Consider the following 19,460-nt stretch of genomic DNA (forward strand, 5'->3'; position numbering starts at 1 on the left):
TGGCCCGGGTTTGGTTCCCGGGCACGGACCTACACCACTCAATGGCGGCCACGCTGTGGTGGTGACCCACATATAAAATAGAGGAAGGTTGGCACAGATGTTAGCTCAGGGCAAATCTTCCTCAGCAAAAAGAAAAAAAACTGAGTCTCAAAAAAGTAACTCATCTAAGGGATTGACCTGGAAGTCCCAATTTCATACACTAATTGAATTCCTACTTTGTTCCAGGCACTAGGCTAGGCACCAAGAGCATTAGACGGTGTGATAAGCTAGTCACATTTTGTCATTTGTGTGCTCGTGTGAAAGAAAGTCGAGTGTAGTCAAGATTAGCCAGGACATCAGCACTGTGCACAGGCCTGAGCACTGGAAGATACTTGGACAAGCCTGAACAAAGCCACATATGAGCCTCCGTCCCTTTCTAGTGCTTTCCGATTCAGTCCTGGGCAGACATTCCTTTGTATTTGTTCATTTCATACATTTACTGAGCATCTGCTACGTTCTAGGTCATATGCTATAAACTGGGGATATAAAAAAAGAAGATTAGTACTTGAACTTGGGACACTCTTAGTTTAGAAGGGGAGAAAATTAAATACAGCATAATATGACAATTGCAATAATTGATATTTTGAGATAATAATTAAGATAATAATTGAGAGTAATTTTGGATGAGTTGCAGGGAGCACATCCAGAAGGTGGCATATGTGCTGAGTCTTGAAGGATAAAAAAATGCACTTTCCAGATGGGAATGGGTAAAGGAACTAGTGTTTATTAAGCATATACTATGTAGCAGGCCCTGGATGCAGACTATATCTTTAGTTTAATTCTGACTCCAGAATCCAAGAATCAGTAAGGATAAAGAACTTGTTCACAATGGCAATGTAAGAAAATCCCTGAGCTTCAGCTCACATGTTCACACATGTCAATGATATTTTCGGGAAAGGGCAGCCCAGGCAGAGGGAACAGCATGCACAAAGGCTAGAAGGCAAGAAGAGCCTGGCATATGTGAGGGACAGGATGTTCAACGCACATCAGCCATCAGCTGTGCGTGAGGACAGGGGTTAAAGGGAGAGATGGGGACAAAGAAGGAGTTACGAGCAAAATCCTGAAGGACTTCACATACCTGCTAAGAAATGGGGGTTTTATCCTGAAGGCAAAGGATAGCAAACTACGAAAATGACATGACCAGAACCGGGTTTTAGAAGAATAATTCTAGTACCAGAATGGAGGGTGGATGGGAGTAGGGGAAGACTCAGGACAATAAACCAAGTTGGAGGGCCACCACGATGGGTTAGGCATAGGAGGATGAAGCACTGAACTGAAGAGCGGGTGGGGAAAGACTAGAGAAAAGACTACAAGAAGGGGACTGTGGAAGGGGAAGAGAGAGAGAAAAGGGGAGACAGTGAAGTGCTACTCAAAGCCAGGAACACGAGATGAGGGGCAATGGTGGAGGGCGGGTGGAGCTGGGCCTCCAGATGAACCCAAGGGGTTACCAAAGGTGGCCAGATAGATGTCTGGCATTCACACACATAGTTACGATAAGGAGGTGAGGGTGTGCAGGGAGTGAAGGCACAGGGGTTGGGAGGGAGATGAGTGCTAACACCAACATGGGGATTCTGACAACCAGCTCTGCGGAAAGCTGTCTGCTCAAGATGGCTGCTTAACCATGAGCCTGGGAGGCAGAAGAGTCCAGGTGTGAGGTGAATCTTTGGCTCTGACTCCTGGGGCTGGCCAGGTAAATAGAGCTGTCAGAGAGACAGATGTTTCCTGAAGGGATCTCTCTGACACACCTGGGATCTGCATGCCCAGGCCTGCAGCGGGCAGCAGCTGGGGTTTGGGAGGACGCAGGCACGTGGGCAGCCTCCTGCCTCCTGCGGGAGCTCTGCAGACAGGCAGCTGAGAGAAGCGAATCTTTCTTCCCAGCCTCCTCCTCCACCCTTCGCTTCGGAGCCCTGGTGCCACAGCACCGTGCAGGCTGAAGAAAGGGTGATTCATAAATGAGGGGCTGCAGCTACAAGGCACACAGGGGTGGCAGAAAGGACAAAATTGTGTGTACGTGCATGTGTGCGTGTGTGTTTGGAAGATACTGTTTATTCAGGGAACTATATATCAAACACAGACTTACTGGCAGACAATAGAGATTTGCCTAGACAATTTATGCCACCAAATAAACATCAAGATGGGCCATGTAGAGCTAAAGGTGAGACACATTTTTAAAAGTGGGGTGTCTCCCTTCTTGGTCTCAATTACAGGAGATGATTTTGCACACAAAACATTGAGGCAACAATATCTGGGCATCTACTTGAGCCTACTGTAACCAAAGAGAGAGAAAGGCCGGAACTTAAATGCAAAAGAAAGAAAGAAACAGTGTTTGCAGATAGGTCTGCTACAGTATAAACTTTTTCCTTTCTCTGGCTTACTGCAGAGAAAAACCTGATGGTTGTCTTTGTAAAAAACGTGTCTGTATCTAGGTCCCTGGCAGTGATTTGCCTCTGGGAGGGCCAGCAATCTATTTAATGACTCCATTGACGTCAATAGCATAACTGAAATACTTACTAACATGCATGATTCCAACTTTCGGGGGGGGGGGGTGTGGATGGTGTTTCTCAGCAGTACAAAAACACGAAGTGGAGTTAGTGCGGAACGAACTCAACTCTTCAGGCAGCAAGAGAAAGAGGAGATGCTGCAGGTCTCATCGGTTCCGTTTAATACGAAGAAACATTCACACTAAATTTAGAAATTAATTTTGAACTAGTGAAATAGCTATTAATGAGCAGGACTTTATTTTTGGCAACGTTTGCTCAAGTGTAACATTTTGACTATTCGCACTTCAGTCAACTTGCCAATGTTTTTGACTTAATTGTAAACATATATGAAATAATTGCAAATCAATATAAATAGCTCAATGTTGATGCTATGGGGTAAACTTTCACAAAAGGGCTGTTTTAGACAAAAGCAATTCTTACAAAACAACCATTTGGGGAATTATTCTCAGAATTACTGGGGCTTTTCTAGTGCATTTGCCCTATGGTTTTGTGTGCAGGCTGCCTGAACACTCAAGGTGAGAAATTAAGACAATTATCCCGCAAATCAGGCCACAGAACATTCAGAACACTGAAGAAAAAGTAATTTGGTATTTCTGGTTTTTTCTCTTTTTCCTTCCCTCCAATCTCTCCTTTATGGTGAGTGGCCACAGCCTTTGGTAACAGGATTGATTTTATTCGTATTTGTCCATAAGTGTCGTAATCCTGCCTGACAGTTCTTGCTTAATGTAGAAACCCAGCAAACGTCCTGCTTCTGCGGGGCTTCGTTTCCAGTCATCTGACACAGACCGGCTCTCAGAGAGCCCTCTACTTGCGCACGCCCAGTCTGTCTTTCATCCTAGGCCCTGGCAGCTATGGCAAAGAATGAGAACCAAATCAATGCCATGAGTTTCTGAATTTCTTAGGCTCCAAGATAACTCACTAAGCCCTGTGTGCACTCCTCGAATAGCCCCTGCCTATGGCACAACCACACGAACCTCCAGGGGGATATCCATAATCAAGCAAAGATATGGGAGAAACTCATACTGAGCAATAGGCTTCTTAGGAAAAAACCTCTTCTTCTGTGTCATCCAACAGTAAAGAGTCATTCCCTCCCCAGAATGGCCTGGACACATATTAGAAGAAATGGATTCCCACGAGCACTGAAGAATATTAATTAAGTCTGTTTCTGACTTAGGTCAACCTCTTTCACACTTGCCGGAAAGCCCTATATTACCTCATCCTATTTCTCCGTCCACAGGCTTTTCTTGAAATACATCTAAGTGACTGATGTTGAAAATCACCATAAACCAAGGCTGCAGATACCCAGGGCGGGAGAGGCTTTGGGTCTGCAGCAATTTGGCCTGAAGTCCTAAGGCAATTCTCTAGTCACCTTTGTGACATGTTTGCTGTCATTTCTGATGACCCATGGACTTGGGGGGTGTTCTTTATAACATCTGATCTGTTACACTTATGATGCTCCTGCTCAATATGTTTGCTGGTAAATTGTGAAACAAGAAAATTTGTATAGAACATCCCATCTTACACATCGATTTGGATGCTAAAATGCTGTATGTATATATGATACCTATTATTATAAGTCAAGTCACATTTATATGAGTCAGAGGTTCTGGCTATTGAAAGCAATACTTCTCTAATCCTTTTGTGAAGCAAAGAATCACTTTGTAAAGGCAGTGAGCACTTGAATAATTTATCCTTTCAGTAAATTCTTACTTTCATGACATACCTGTAATCACTACTGAAATGCATGCAAAAGCAAGGGATAGGATGGGTACAAAAAGTAGGACAATTATCCTACACACACACATACACACCACACACACACTCACACATTCACAAATGTACACATATACACACATTGATTTTCCTCAATTATCTGATTTTTTTCTGTTGAAATAGTTTTGAGGCCTGAAATCCTGAGAATTACTTCAATTTTCCCATCTGAATGTGCACAGATGATAGAACCCAAGTTTCTGGCTTGTTTTTGAGTGTTCTTTCTTCTATTCTATTTTTTTCCTTTTCTGTTCCAATCCTTATGCATCGTGCAGAGAAAGCCTGGAATTTATGCTTGTGAAAAGGCAAAATGTGCTAAAAATTGAGATGCTCATTAAACTCCACAGCATTTGCATTTTTAACTCCCCAGGAGGAGTCGCTGCATCTTTCTCCTTAATGTGGGGGCACATGATTTCCACACTGCTATACTTTCTGGGTTTTAAATTCTCCATTACTTTACTCTGGCTCTCCTGTTCAAAGTGCAAAATGTCAACTTTTTAGATTTAACTCTTTGTGTTCAAAACCCATATATCCACACCAATTATAGAGTATGTTTCAAACATCTTTTAATTTCAATGCAATAACTGGTGCTTTTTTAAAAGTAAAAAAACACAACTGCACAATTTTCATAGCCATAGAGATAAAAATATTGACTCATTATTAAAATTTATTTATGAGCATTTTCCTTAAGATAAAGTCTCCAAACTCTGTGTAGTTCTCCTGGTCAATTCAACACTTACTGTCTTCCTACTATGTGAAAATAGCTCTGCCAAAGCATCCTGAGTGATAGAGAGGTGAGTAGGGTTCAGGCCCTGCCTTCCGAGCTCCAGTGCAGGAGACACATAAGCCTCAGTCTACCCTGGAATGGAATTGTTGCCATAGCACAAAAAAAGGAGCAATTACACTGTGTTTTTAAAAAGTTAGAATGTCTTTGCAGAAGAGGGAAATTTGTGTTGTACCACGAGAGCTGAAAAGAATAAGCTTGGTTAAACAGTGAGAAGAAAGGTACCATAGACCAAAAGATGTGCTTTGATTTCCCTCGTGAATTATTTCAGTTAATGATCAATTTGTAAGAGCAAATGTAGCAATTTAACCATGGTTTCTGACAACTAGCTTTTAAAATGAATTGCATTTCCTTCATTTGGATGCATTAAAAAAAGGCTTTTAAAAAGATTTGGCTTTTCTCTGTGTCTCTCCGTCTGTGTCTCTGTCTCTCTCTGTCTCTGTCTCTCAAACTCGCTTTTATACAAGAATATAGTTACCTAAGTCAGTCAGGCTTTCCTAACAAACTGGATTGTTGCTAAACGTTTAAATTATTGTGGGTTCTCGTATCTTTTAGTTTAGATTTCAATTGAAATGCATGGGTTCAACTTCAGTGCTAATAAATGAAAACCTGATCTTAGTATCACAAAAAATCATCTTGTAAAGCAGCACTCCAGCTTTCAATTCTGTTTGCTCTGAGCCACTTATTTTTCATTCCCCTTTAAAGTTTCTATTTAAATACACCTCTTTGTCATATGCTGATAAATATTAAAATAACAGGAAAAATCTGCCTGACTTATTCAAGCTGATAATAAGAACAAAACACAGGATGTGTGTGTCCTCCTTCCTTTTCTGACTGTGGTTAAGCGTTAAGAAGATTTTGAAACCTGTAATTACGTAATAATTGGTATCACTACATTCTCTTCCCAGTGAAAAGCCAGGATTTTTGTAGTTTGCCACAAAGACAGACAAAAACAAATTGCCTAAGTGGTATTGTCATTTCTTTGTTCCATTGTTTTAAAAAGAATTTAGCAAAAGATTCTCTAGTGTGCAGGCTGTGGTTACTGTGCCAATAATGATCTTTTCAACAGCATCTTTGGCTAATGAGCTAATTTATAGAACCATAAATATCACATATTCTCCTAATGTTTGTCAGTATTTATTACAAGAAAAAGAAAACATAGTTTAAATATTCAAATTGATGTCAAAAAGCATCTCAGAACATTTGGCTAACAAATCTGAGCAACGATGTCTCACTGGGGGGCCAATATGACAAAATGATAGGAGTTTCAAAACCACCTCCTTTGATCTCCAAGTATGTGACACCAGTTATATGTTAAAACACTCATTTAGTTTCTGTTGATAAAACTTCTAAAGGAATAGTACATCAGCACACCAGGTTTTTGAAGTCCACAGATAGAGTACTGTTTTCTTCTCTCTGTTTCATATCATGGGGCTCTCGAGGTAAACTCGCCTTTACTTAATATCTTCCTTTCACTTTTATTCTTGTTCTCAATCTTTTTCTCATAAAAAATATTTTTAAAAGCATGTACCATAAATACTTCAGAAGCCAATGAGCCAATGGAACCGACTGCCTTTGTTCCTTTCTTTTAAAAGTTGGGCTTTTGTATTATTTCCGTTATAGGTTCTTATGGCCGTGATACCAGCAAGAGAGCACAGCATCCGAGGAAGGAGGACGGGCAAGGATACAGGGAGGAGAACAGCATGGAGCAGACGAGGCCACGTGAGGTGTCAGTGATCTCAGCATGAGATCATCTTACTTCTTTCTCCTGTCCTTTTACTCAAGACCACTGCTACACTAGTGGGGACAGATTCAAGGGGAAAAACTCCATTTTGCACATTTAAAAATGTCATCTAACTGGTTGCATCTTATGGCAAGAAGAATTTATGTTCAACACATCTCTATGACGTTCCTTCAAGGTGGCCCTTCCTCTCTGCAGCTCTCAACGCTGCATGAATAGCACATGCACATACTAAAAGATCTGAGGTTAGGTTTCTTTAAAAAAAACACCTTTGAGGAACAAAGTTGGATGATCTCCAAGAGAAATGATTTGTGACCTGGAAAGAGCCTTTGGTTTCACACCTGGAAAGGATGTAGATTTAAGTGGGATCCACAGTTGACGCTAAGAGGAAAACCACTAACATACCCTGTGGGGCCCTCAGGCCAACATGGGGGCACCTCGGGGCCTTTGAGGTTAGCTTTCCTGGGGGTCGCTGAGGCCAGCAAGCTGAGATCAAGTTGCACTATCAATACAGCTCTGCCCCTGCCCCTCTTCTGGGAGGCAGCATTACCACACATCCATCACATTCTGAAAGCCCGAGCATGCATATGATGGGAAAATCATTTAATACTGCTTTTCATTTGGTTTCACGTGGAATGAAAGAAAAAAGTTGACTTGAAAAAAGTCAACAAGAGACATACTTTTGAGGGCCATGATATGCAAACAGATGCTATTATTCTACAAAAGGTTCTGAATAAGAGGCACATTTATTCTTTCGAAACATGGAGACAGGCCTCATGATATGGCTTACCTTGCAGGTTGACTCTGGAGACAGGAGGCTGACTAGCAGCTGGGGACCTCCTGCAGAGACAGAGAGAAAAGAAGGCCTGAGCCTTTGCCAGAATACTCCCTCCCTGTGCCCCCATGATCACTGGGGGTTTTTCCAGGTCATAAGGAGCTATCAAGTGACATAATGCTGTCTCCGGAAGACAGGCTTCTGGAACACACGGGTAGATGACTGCAATTCTCTCACGTGCAGATGGCCTGGAATTCCCCTCTGCACAGCCTCCTGGATGTTCCAACACTCCAGGAAGGAAGTCCTTTACTCCAGGTCCCTAACCAGCCCTTCTGTTTTAGGTTTCCATGTTCCAGGAGGCCCTCAGAGGAGGGTAAGCTTGCTCAGGAAGGCCCCCAATGGAAAAGTAAAGCCCAGCTCCTTTGCACAGTGCTGTAGAAAGTTACAGCCAGAGGGGCCCTGAGAGATCCATCAGTCCAGGCCTCCCATTTGTGCACCTCTGGAAACTGAGACACCGAGAGGTGAAGTCACTTGCCAAAGGTCACACAGCCACTAGGACCAATAATCCAGGTTGCTTAACTTATGGAGTCTTTTTTTCGTGGAGGAACTGGGTATTATCCTACATCATAACAAGCCTGTTGACATCAAGAGTCAAATGAAACAAGCAAACACATTCATGTTCCACAAATACTGGGGCTTCTCCTTTTCTTTCTTGTTGTTCTTTATCTTTCTCCCCCCCTGATTTTGCTGCTGTCACCATCCTTCTCACACCTTGCAGAACTTCTGCCAGAAACTGATTCAGTTGTCCTGGGGGGACCTGCGAGTCTGCATTTCTAACTAGTACCCAGGTGGTGCTGATGGATGCTGCTGGTCTGGGGACCACATTTTCAGGACCACTGGTATGGAGGGCTCTCTGCTGCACTAAAGAGCAACACGATATTAGCAGCGAGCAAGAGAGTGGGACTCTAGGCTAGGGGGTCTCAAATACAGACAACATCCGACTCACTTGGGGAGCTATTAAAAATGATTCCCTTCCCCATTCCTCAAGAGTCTATTTCAGTATATCTGGGACAAGGCCTGGGAATCTGCAATTTTTTACTTTGTGAATTCTGACACACAGGCAAGTTTGGGAAGGAAGCCAAATTCTAAATGATAGAGGATAGCCTGCAAAGGTGTCGGGAAGGAAGGGTCTCCCTACTTGTGTGGCCACATGGTTATTTTCCTAGGTGTTGAAGTGCTCCAAATCCATTTTTGGTCCCTTAGGGGTAATCTAGCTTCCAGGTAACATACCTCATAGCTGCAGGTCTGATGGGCAGGGTTCACATTTACCACTCATTTACTAGCTAGGTGATCCCGGGCAAGATACGTTGAAACCCTCTGTGGCATGAAATTTTTATGTGGGATCTGGGAAGGGAAATTGCCTTCAGTGACTGCTTTTCTCTGCTAGACACTGTGCTGGCTACTTCTCAGCTTCCGTTGGGAATATTATCATCTCCTTTTAAGAATGGGGAAAGTGAAGCTCAGAGAGGTTAAGAATCATGTTGAAGCACAGATGGTTTATAACCAGCGTGAGTGGGATTCAAAGCTAAGTCTTTCTGAATCCAAAGTACATGCTCTTTCCACTACCCCATCTGCTGATAATACCTGCACTAAGACTCAGGGCTGGTTTTCGGGAAAATTAAGAGATTAAATTCCAAACTCCTTAGCCTGGATTCAAAGTCCTTTGCTCTTTGGCCTCAACATACTTTCCCCAGCTTATCTCTCAGAATTCCTCGCCGCCTCACATTTCATCTCAAACCACTGACTGGCTGTTTGCTCTTATCCATCCTGTACTTCATGTTAGTAGCATTTTAAAATTGTAATTAAAATAGGCACTAATTAGTGTTCAATATAGAACTCCTTGGTTTAAATGCAAACTTTTTGCAAGCAGGGAACAATTTGCTCACTACTGGATTCCTGGAACCCAGGATGGTCTTTCATATGCCAAGCACTCAGTAAATACTTAGTGAATGGAAGAATGAATGAATGAATGAATGAGGGAAAAACTAACTCATACTTTGCCCGAGCCAAACTCAATCACTTCTTTTTCCCTGAACATGTGTTTCCCTTTCCTGACATTGCTCAGGCCATTCCTCTGAGAGGGAAGCTCTCCCCACACAAGTCTACACATCTAAGTATCACTTACCCTTCTGTGATTTATAAAAAGAAATACATATTTGGTCTTGTCCCATTCCCGGCACAAAGCTCCTAAAACACTTCAATTTCCTAAGTAATGAGAATGATAAAACTGTCTTTTGTTATCTTAATGAGATAACGTTTGCAAAGCCCCTACACCATCTAAGGGTGGGGGCTGGTTGCCAGGGGACCCAATCTTGTGATTAGAGGGTTGGAACTCTCAGCCCCACCCAGGACCTCTGGGGAGGGGAGAGGGACTGGAAATTCATTTAAATCACCAACGGCCAATGATTTAATCAATCACGTCTTTGTAGTGAAGCCTTTATAAAAAATCCAAAAGGACTGGGTGGGTAAACGTGAGGATTTGGGGATAATGGCATGCTCAGAGACCCTAGAAGCTCTGCGCCCCTTCCTGCATACCTCACCATATGCATCTCTTCTTGGCTGTTCCTGAGTTATACCTTTTATAGTAAACCGATCATCTAGGAAGTAAAATGTTTCTTTGAGTTCTCTGAGCACCTCTAGCAAATTAATTGAACCCAAGGAGGGATTCGTTGGAACCTCTCATCCGTAGCTGGCCCGTCAGAAACATAGGTGACAACCTGGACTTGCGATTGGCGTCTGAGGGGGTGGGGGCAGTCTTGTAGGACTGAGCCCTTAACCTGTGGCATCTGACACTATCTCCAGGTATATAGTGCCAGAATAGAGTTGAATTGTAGGACACCCAGGTAGTTTCATAGAATTGCTTGGATGTATGGGGAAAAAACCCCCGCATACTAGAATTGGTGTCAGAATCATACTTTCAAAGGTCAAATGTCATCTTCTCCAAAGGATGTCATCCTCTTAGCTAAAAATGATGCCTGCTCTAATCTCCCATGGTGCTCTATTTGTACCTTTAGGGTTATTTCCTCATATTACAACTCACACGGGCACATATCATCCCCACCACTAATCTGTGGATCCTTGGTGGCAGACCCACTTCTGACCCCTTTTCACACATCCTCTGCAGGACCCGCCACCTTGCCCTGAGAATAGTAGGAACTCATAAATATTGGTGAACTGGTGATTGAATGAACCATTGATGTGAAAACTACTTGAGGAGTCAAATGCCATGGGAATGTTTTACCCGGTTTCCTCTTCCTATGGAGTCTTGGTCCTACACACTACCGGCTGTTCCTGAGCATGGCACGCACTCCTATTGCTCGGCCCTTGCATATCTTTTGCTCAGCTGAATAAGTGGCAAACTCCTTCACGTGTTCTAGGACCCCACTCAGGCAGCACCTCCTCAGAGGAGCCTTCGTTCATGGGTAGTCCTTGTCTGTGCTTCTGGTGGTTTCCATGCTTGCCCCATCAGAGCACTGCTCACCTGTACTGTAATTCCCATCATCCCATCTGACTCATCAACTTGACTTTGGGAAATTTAAGCAAAGATTAAATCTCATTCATCTTTGTAACCTTGGAATTGGCAAAATATTTGGTATGATATAGGTATTCATTATGTATTCATTGGATTAATAATATATTTTTAATAATTTTATTTTACCTATCTTCCTGAGTTCCAAAGAAGGCTTTTGTGAAAGGAGGCATTGAACTAAGGGACCCTAAATGTTGGAAATCTCTGCTTTCTTAATATTGCATGGCTACTCATAGCACTCAATTCTCCCAATGACTTCTGGAAAATTACACAAATTACATAAATTCCTTTATCCCAGGAGTTAATTTTGAAAATATAGCTTTTATTTAGAGTTGTTAATTCACATAAGCATCTGTGTGTGTGAGCTTTGGAAAGGCAAGAACCATAGTTTTTGGTTTATCACTTATTTCAAGACTTGGTACAAAGAAGAGGCTCAATACGTTTTAAATGAATGAATGACTTCTGGAAGGTGCATTATTGCTTATAGGGCATGAGAGTGCCAATTAAAAAGCTGTGATGAATGCCAGAAAAAAATGGCATTGCTTGCCCAGTTTCCAATGGTCCCTAACTTATGGAAGAATCATAAGAAGTTATATGCCTGGGTTGCTGGAGACGGTGATATTAATAGGGAGGCTAATACAGCCACAGCAGGTAATACTTTCCAGCCCTGAATAGCACAGTGGAGAAAGAACTAGACTATGAATAAGAAGCCAGGAATCCTAATCCTGGCTTCGGCCCCTTCCAACTGCATAGCCCTGGGCAACTCACTGAACCTTTCTGTTTCCTCCTCACTTGGGGAGAGCAGGAGGCAGTGAACATTACTGCTAATTTACAATGTGCCAGCTCCTGTGTGAGGTGTTTTACGTATATTTCCTCACTTACTCTGAGGAAATTTGGCTAGGTTCTTTCCAGCTCCGAATGCTCGAGATTTTATTATTCTCAGCTAATTTAAATACCATGCCAAAGGACGTAAAGCAATGAAAGACACTTCAGATACACGCTGAAAAAAATTGATGCGGTTATTAATTCTTTTTAAAGATGACATGCGTGTTGATTAAATTCTGCCTTGGAAGAATGTTAGTACAGAGATGTTACATGATGTCCTGATGGCCGCCGGTGATGTCTGTGGTGTTAGTGACACTGCTGAACAGTGGGGGTACCTCCTTGCTCCCTGCTCTAGTCCCTGGTAATCACACTCTCACCCACACTTGTGATTTCTCCATCAGTCTGTTTGAAGCCAGTAAACGCTTTAGGGATGCTTATCTGAATTAACAACTCTAAATGAAAGCCATATTTTCAAAATTAACTCCTGGGACAAAGGAAATATAGGTTTCAATTTGAAGCCAAGAAACACAGGCCCAATCAAGCAGCCCTCAATGGAACATTCCATGGAAGTGCAGGGAAATCACCTCAGCAGGAACTTTGAGATTTTCACCCTTTGGGTGGTAAAGCCCAGGCAGACAATGGGCTGCTTTTATGCAGAGCAAAGAGCCAAAAGATAAAGGAAATCTTGACTTATGGGAAGCATAGTTCTATGTGGGAGTTCCTTTTCATATAATAAACCACACTCTCCAGATGCCTCGTGAAAACCACTCCAAGGACATAATTATTGCTTAAATGTTACATTCAAGGCAAGGAGTGGCACTGTGGAGCTCAAGTCAAATATCCCAGAAAGCAACATCTGAGTCCCGTGAATCTTACAGTGTCGGTTGTTAAAATGAGTGACTACGTAGGGGGGAAAGCGCTTTCAGTATGGTGGATCCATCCCTGGAAGATATTCTTATGTTCAGTTTTCTTTATTTGTTCGAGGGTATTACTGTCTAGGAATAGAATGGAGTGCCGTAAATGGACCCTCAGTTTTCCAGTCTGCTCCCACCGGGCTGCTCCATTCGTGGCTGAAACTCATCACTCAGTTCTCAGCCTGAGCTAGACTGAGGCAATCTCAGCCTCCTTTGGTGAAGCTCTGGTGGTGGAGGTGCCCTGCCTTGAACTTCTGTTGGTTGGTGTTGGTTTCAAGTACTTGAAATCAATAAGAGGATCAACTCTGTACAAATATGGGTATGGATTTAAGAAAGATCATTAGATGCAACTTTCTTACTGCTGGAGATCTATTCTGTGTGGTGTGTAGTTTGGTTTGGACTAAAGATAATGCACAGGGTCATGATTTGGGGGGTGGTCCTCAGCTAGAGTTTGAGAATGGGCTCTGGATCAGCTCTGAATATGGCAGTTATGGTCTGAGGGTACTCATGGAAAGCATCTGGTGAAGGTGATACTCAAGATGAGTCACGAAAGACAAGCAGGATTTAGCCAGGCAGACACTGGCAGGTGGAGGGACACTTTAGGAAGAGAGAAGAGGAAGTCCACAATTAGGGTGGAGAATAGGACATACAGGGAACAACTAGACCATGATTAGACTGTGATCCCATGTGGCCAGAGACTTGTCTGCTGTTCACCACAGTATGCCCAGCACCTCCTATTAGAATGTAAGCCCTGAAAGGGCAGAGAACTTGTCTGATTTGGTCACTATTAAATCACCAGAGCCTGGTACAAAGTGGATACTCAATAAATATCTGTTAAAAGCATACATATATTCATAGATGGACAGCATGTACTAAATAAATACTTGTTGGGTGTTGGGTGAATTACTTAATAAATGAATAAACAGGCAGTACCACTATAAAAGAGGCTTGGAGAGCAAGCATATTGTATGTATATTATATATAATGTATATTGCATCAAATAAAAACCCAATCAACTATTAATCAAACTAACTTGAGCTGGATCATGAGATGCCGAGGTGCCTTGGGCGCCAAGCACCCGCCTTTAAACTTGACCTTAATGATAAGAGTGAATCATTGAAATGCCTCAAGCTGGAGGCTAACATGGTCAAACAGCATGCGAGAAAGATGACGCTGGTGGCAGTTTGGGGAATAGTGTAGAGGAGGAGAGACCATTGATGGGAAGATTCCATTGGGGCATGCAGAGTTCTCCCCCAGGAGGCTCAGTGACAAGTTACAGTACAGTGAAAGGAAAAGCAAGCTCTCCATGCAGGTTTACTCCCACTTTTAACAACTCTACTCTGAAAATCTGGATTAAAGCAAATAGAGGGTTGATGAATAATTTCACAAAGACGAGAGAGAGGGTGTTCTAGAGTGAACACTGGCTGGAAAAATTAGAAGATTCAGGATTTGGCTCTGGTGTGTCTCTAACCTATGGTGTGGTTATTAGCAAGTCACTGGATTTCTGAAGGCCTGGGTTTCCCCTTCTGTAAAACAAAGAGGTTGATCAATGGTCTCCAGTCCTTTCGTTCCAGGATCATTGATTCTGTGACCTTCTGAGCCCTGTGATGACCTTTTAAAACATGCCAGATAGTGAACTGCATGGCCCTTAGATTAGATTCATAGATTGAAATGATTTCAGAGGAGAAAGTTACTGTAAATTCAGTCTTCATTTTACAGATGAGGAGACCAAGGCATGCAGTTAGTTGGGGGCAGAGGAGAAGATAATCTCACTCGTATTCATCAAACTGCATGAAACTGTTGATATATTATCAAAAAATAGAAAACTTGGACTTGAACTTTTCATAGTTTTAATTTTAAGTTTGAATCTGAATTCATTAATAGCTTATTCCAAAAGAATTATAATAGAATTTATTGATAGGTCATTACTGATAAATATTCATACTTTCCGAAGTAGTAAATATAAAAGTCAACAAAAAATCCTCATCTCATTCTTTCATCTGTTGAACTCCTCCTGTGTACTGTTAAGGGTACAAAGATTAATAAGACCCAGACTAATTTCTAACATCTTACCAGCTCTAAAATACTAGGGTGCTCCATCCTATTTTCAAATTTCATCGTGTATCCTAACTTAGCTTGGAGAGCAAATTTCCATGCAGTAGTTTTCTTTCTTTCTTTCTTTTTTAACACCATTCAATGTTTTTGCCTTTACAGAAAGGACTCGCCCCTCCACAAGGAGTCCATGCTTACTTGTTGGATGTTCCATGAAGGTTTGTCAGGATAGTGAAGTTGTTTCTCACACTTCGCAAGCTGGCGAGGACCTAGAAGGAAATGTTTCAGATGGTTAGGAACAAAGGAGATAAAAGGGCAGGTTCAGAGGCCACTCTTAGAAACTCCACCCAGGGACAGAGGGACAGTGAGTCAGGGCCGGCATGACACCTACCTGGGCAAAAGGCGTTACGATCAAGTCATCGCCATGTCTGGTGGAAAGAGAGAAGAGAGACGTTTAAAAATGTTGTGAGATAGAAGCTGCAGCATTAAACTTGATCAGTGTTAGCAACACAAATGTTATACAAGTCCTTCCACCTGGACATAAGGCAGGGCTGACAATTGGGTGTAAACGGGGATCTCAGGAACTTGAAAGAAAAAAAACCGACCAGGTTCATGGCTCCTGGATTTACAGTAACTACACATAACAGCACTGGCAAGTAAGCATATATCCTTAGGGTACATTCCCATTAAAGAGCAGACCCAGAGCACTGTAATTCAAAGCGACTTGTGGATTCGGGTGGCCAGAGCCAGGAAATTCAAAGGGAGGGCTGCTCACAGGCACACACAGAGTTGGAAAAAATGGCATAACAGTCTGGATAAAGGTTAACTTTGGATTTCCTGGCTTTTGTTGATTTGAACCACAGCCTTAATGCCATTTAAACACAAATTTCTGTCTGGGAATCCCATTACTTTTTGTTTTTAATGTAATTTTTTTCTTAAAGTACCAAGGAAAAGCTTTTAATGGGAGTGTACAGACTGAACCTACTATTACCATAGCAGTGTCGCTCATTTTGTCCCAAAGGTCTGATTAAGCTGTACCTAGTGTTATATGAATCTGTACTTAGGAATAGTCAAAAGTGTGTTTCCAGAAATGCACTCTCTCTCCAGCACAAGTTTTGGTAAATCTACTTAAGCCCACATTCAGCAAGCTCTCCATTCAAGTCATCAGAAGACATCTTGGCCTGAGCTGCAGACACATAATCAGGCCAATTTGCTATCAGGGTGTGAATCATAACAGCAGCACAGAAGTGACTGACAATGAGCTTCCCTCACTGTCTGATCTATCTCTCTGTCCTCATGATTGCCACACAAATACGGCGCCTTAGTGGTTAACTACAGGAGTGCACCCAATCATTATGAAGCCCTTGCCCAGTACAGGCGTTACTTGAGGCCTGGGATCCAGAGTTGACAACACATATGTCCATGTGGGCCTCTTCTCTAAGCACAGGCTTTTACTCCAGGGTCTTTATTTAACACCATATTTTCCTTTCTACCTTTGTCTTTACCTAGAAGTGCGTTTTCAACGCAATCTGGCAAACTTCCCGTGCATCCACTTCGTACAGTGACTGTAAAAGGAATACTGACAAGGGCAGGATTCTTTGTGTGATTGCCGTGTGTCAGGCCCCACACTAAGCACTTCATGTACATTATCTCATTTAATTCTTGTAAAAGGCTTGAGGCAGGAACCCTTACTGTCATTTTACAGATGACATCAAGACTCAGGGCAATTAAGCAACTGCTTAACTAGCACACAGCTAGTAACTGGAAAAACTGAGACCGTCTGATTCCAACAATTTGTGCTTTTAACCACTATGTTTCCTATCTGATGATGACCCTGTGTAGTTGGTCAGATCAAATTATACAGAATCCATGATCCCCTTCAAATTAAAACATAGTAAGGGAGACAGAAAAATATTCAAAACACTGCAATAGATACTTTAAACATAGAATGACATACACAAACAATGGATACTTCATGGGGTTCAAAGCAGAGGTGATAATTACAGATTAGAGGAAGTAGGAAAGGCCTGATCGAATGGGTGTGTCTGAGATGAAATTTGAAGGGCCGGCTTTAAAAGGCATGGATGGTACATGCAACCAACGAGAGAAATGGCAAGAACAAAGGCATCGAAATGAGAAAGTACTGAATATGCTCACCGAGCTGCTTGGTGGCTGTGAGGGTGTTGCTGAGCACATTAACGACAGACTTTTGTCGACGATAAGACGAGAAGGTCCCCACACCCATACTACGGATAGTATGGACAATGGTTGTGAAGTTGGTGCTTAACTCAGTAGGAAGAAATGAGCCAGTGAAGGTCTTTAGTGAGGTAGGCAAACAGAAAGTGCTTAAGAAAGTAAAATGCTATGGACACCAAGGGATGGACTAGAGAGGGGACAGAGCAGGGAAGCAGAGTTAGGGGGGTATTGCAGTGATTCAGTGGAGAAGAAATAGACAAGGTAGAGGAAGAAGCAGGAAGAGACAATTTGAAGACATCCTAGACATCTTGCCAAGGACTCGGCATCTAATTGGATAAGGGGTCATAAAGCAATATTATTTTCCGTTTTAAAAATGGGTATCTGGGAAAATAGTGAAGTCATGAGGAGAAATAAGAAAGTGAGGAGGAACTGGGGGAGGAGATGAGTCACTTCGCACACGTTGAGTTTTAAGATACTTGTTGATATCCCGGTGGAGACATCAAGTGGGAAGACTGAAATATGGGAATTAGAGCTACAGATTTAGGAGTTACCTACAATATCGGGGATAGCTAAAGCAATGGCAGGGGGTGGGGGTGTATAGTGAGGGAGCCAGAGGAAGAACCTCAGGGGTCTTGCAGAGGAGCCAAAGGAGAGACAGAATACAGAGCTAAGAGAGGAGCAGTTGTGATAAATGCAGGTGGTGAAGTCTACCAAGAACTGCCTCTTCTCAGTGTGCTTTCTTGAATGATTGAAGGGAGGTAAACAAACATTAATGGGGCGTGATGTCAACATGACTTTATCATTATGGAACTTTCGAGGTTTAGGAGAGCAGAACATTCAGAAGCAAGAGATAGACTTGCAGATACCCAGCACCAGCTCTCTTAAAGAATTTGAGCTGCAAAAGCTAATGCTGTACGTCAGATAACAGCTGCTAGAGAAATGATCAGATAATTTATAGCAAGTACAGAAAAGAAACAAAACAAAAAACTCCTATTTGAGTATAGTCAGATTATTTATGGAACTCTTCTGAATTTTTTAAATCACAATTTTATGTATTAACAATTAAGAATAAATGGCGTGGAAATAACAAAACGTTGATGTTTCCCAAGCCACTAGAGAGCGCAATGCCTCCCGGAACTAGGCTGGATATTCAGAACCGTTGCACCAGCGACATCTAGTGACAAAACTTGCACATTACAATTTTATAGAATAGGATGAAGCTCTGTGGGTCTTGGAATTGTGGGTCTACTCTAAACAATGAAATGGTTTTCTAGAAGCAAAAATGCTACTTCCTACTGCTACACTCTTGATTTTATTAATTTACCCTTTCTCTGTGTAATACCTACACATAGAATTTTACCTGTACTTTTCTTGAACACTAATTTTATTCTGTCCTATAGAGAGAGACAGACTATTGTAGCTAAGACCAGATTTTGGAGCCAGACAGAGGTGGTTTGTTTCTCAGGGGCACTATTACTAACTATGAGACATTAGACAACTTCTCTATGCCTCTATTTCTTCATCCGTAAAATGGGATGTTGTAAGAACTCAATGAGTTATTATATATGTACAACTCTTAACAGTGCTTGCCACATAAAAGCACTTTAGCTGTGTAGTTACAGCTATTCTTATTAGTAGTAGGTATCATTCTTATTATAAGTAAAGAATTGCTTGTCTATCTTGCCAGCTGGGGAGAACTTCTTTAGGACAATCATGTCTTCCTCCATTGCAATCAAGAGAACTAATATTTATATTGTACTTTACAGTTTACAAAGCACTTTCACATACGTTATTCCATGTGATAAGGGAATGTTCTTGACCCTAGAGAATGGTGCGACCACCTATTGTGTTGGTTAAGCCTGAAATCTCTCTCTCTCTCACCCCACAGTCAACTGCCAACCCCTGTTGATTCTAACTTGCAAATATGGATTAATTGCACCCTGGATCTGTTCTAATGCATGTCCCCAACCTCTGCTATGTGGAGTGCCAAAGCAGCCTCCCATTTGGCTGTTGGGCACTGGTCTTTAGGCTTGTCCACCATCCACACCATTCTTCATACTGTAATCAGAGCTATCTTTCAAAAACATTCGTCTGATCATGTGTTTTCCTGTTTAAAATCCTTTAGTGGCTCCCACTGCTTGCCTGCAGCATAAAGGCCAGCACCTCAGCACAGGCCCTTCGTGATGAGGTTCCTGCTCACTTCTGCAGCCTCCTCTCCCACCACTTCCTCATCCCCTCCTTCTCTGCCTCAGCCACACTGAGCTGTGGTTCCCC

At 42.3% G+C, this 19,460-nt stretch overlaps 1 protein-coding gene across 2 annotated transcripts in view; it reads right to left on the reverse strand.

Moving 5' to 3' along the window:
- PDE4B (phosphodiesterase 4B) overlaps positions 1 to 19,460 on the reverse strand; it is a 396,712-nt gene that overhangs the window by 95,872 nt on the left and 281,380 nt on the right. For both annotated transcript variants that reach the window (XM_087449321.1, XM_014788252.2), the window contains 3 exons: positions 15,382 to 15,418; positions 15,189 to 15,259; positions 7,626 to 7,675 (listed from right to left, as the gene is read on the reverse strand). In XM_087449321.1, the coding sequence (XP_087305447.1) occupies positions 7,626 to 7,675; positions 15,189 to 15,259; positions 15,382 to 15,418 (158 nt within the window). The remainder of the gene's footprint in view (positions 1 to 7,625; positions 7,676 to 15,188; positions 15,260 to 15,381; positions 15,419 to 19,460) is intronic.

Source organism: Ceratotherium simum, chromosome 2 (genome assembly GCF_057802395.1).
Source record: "Ceratotherium simum simum isolate JZ-2026a chromosome 2, ASM5780239v1, whole genome shotgun sequence".
In the NCBI taxonomy this organism is placed as follows: Eukaryota; Metazoa; Chordata; class Mammalia; order Perissodactyla; family Rhinocerotidae; genus Ceratotherium; species Ceratotherium simum.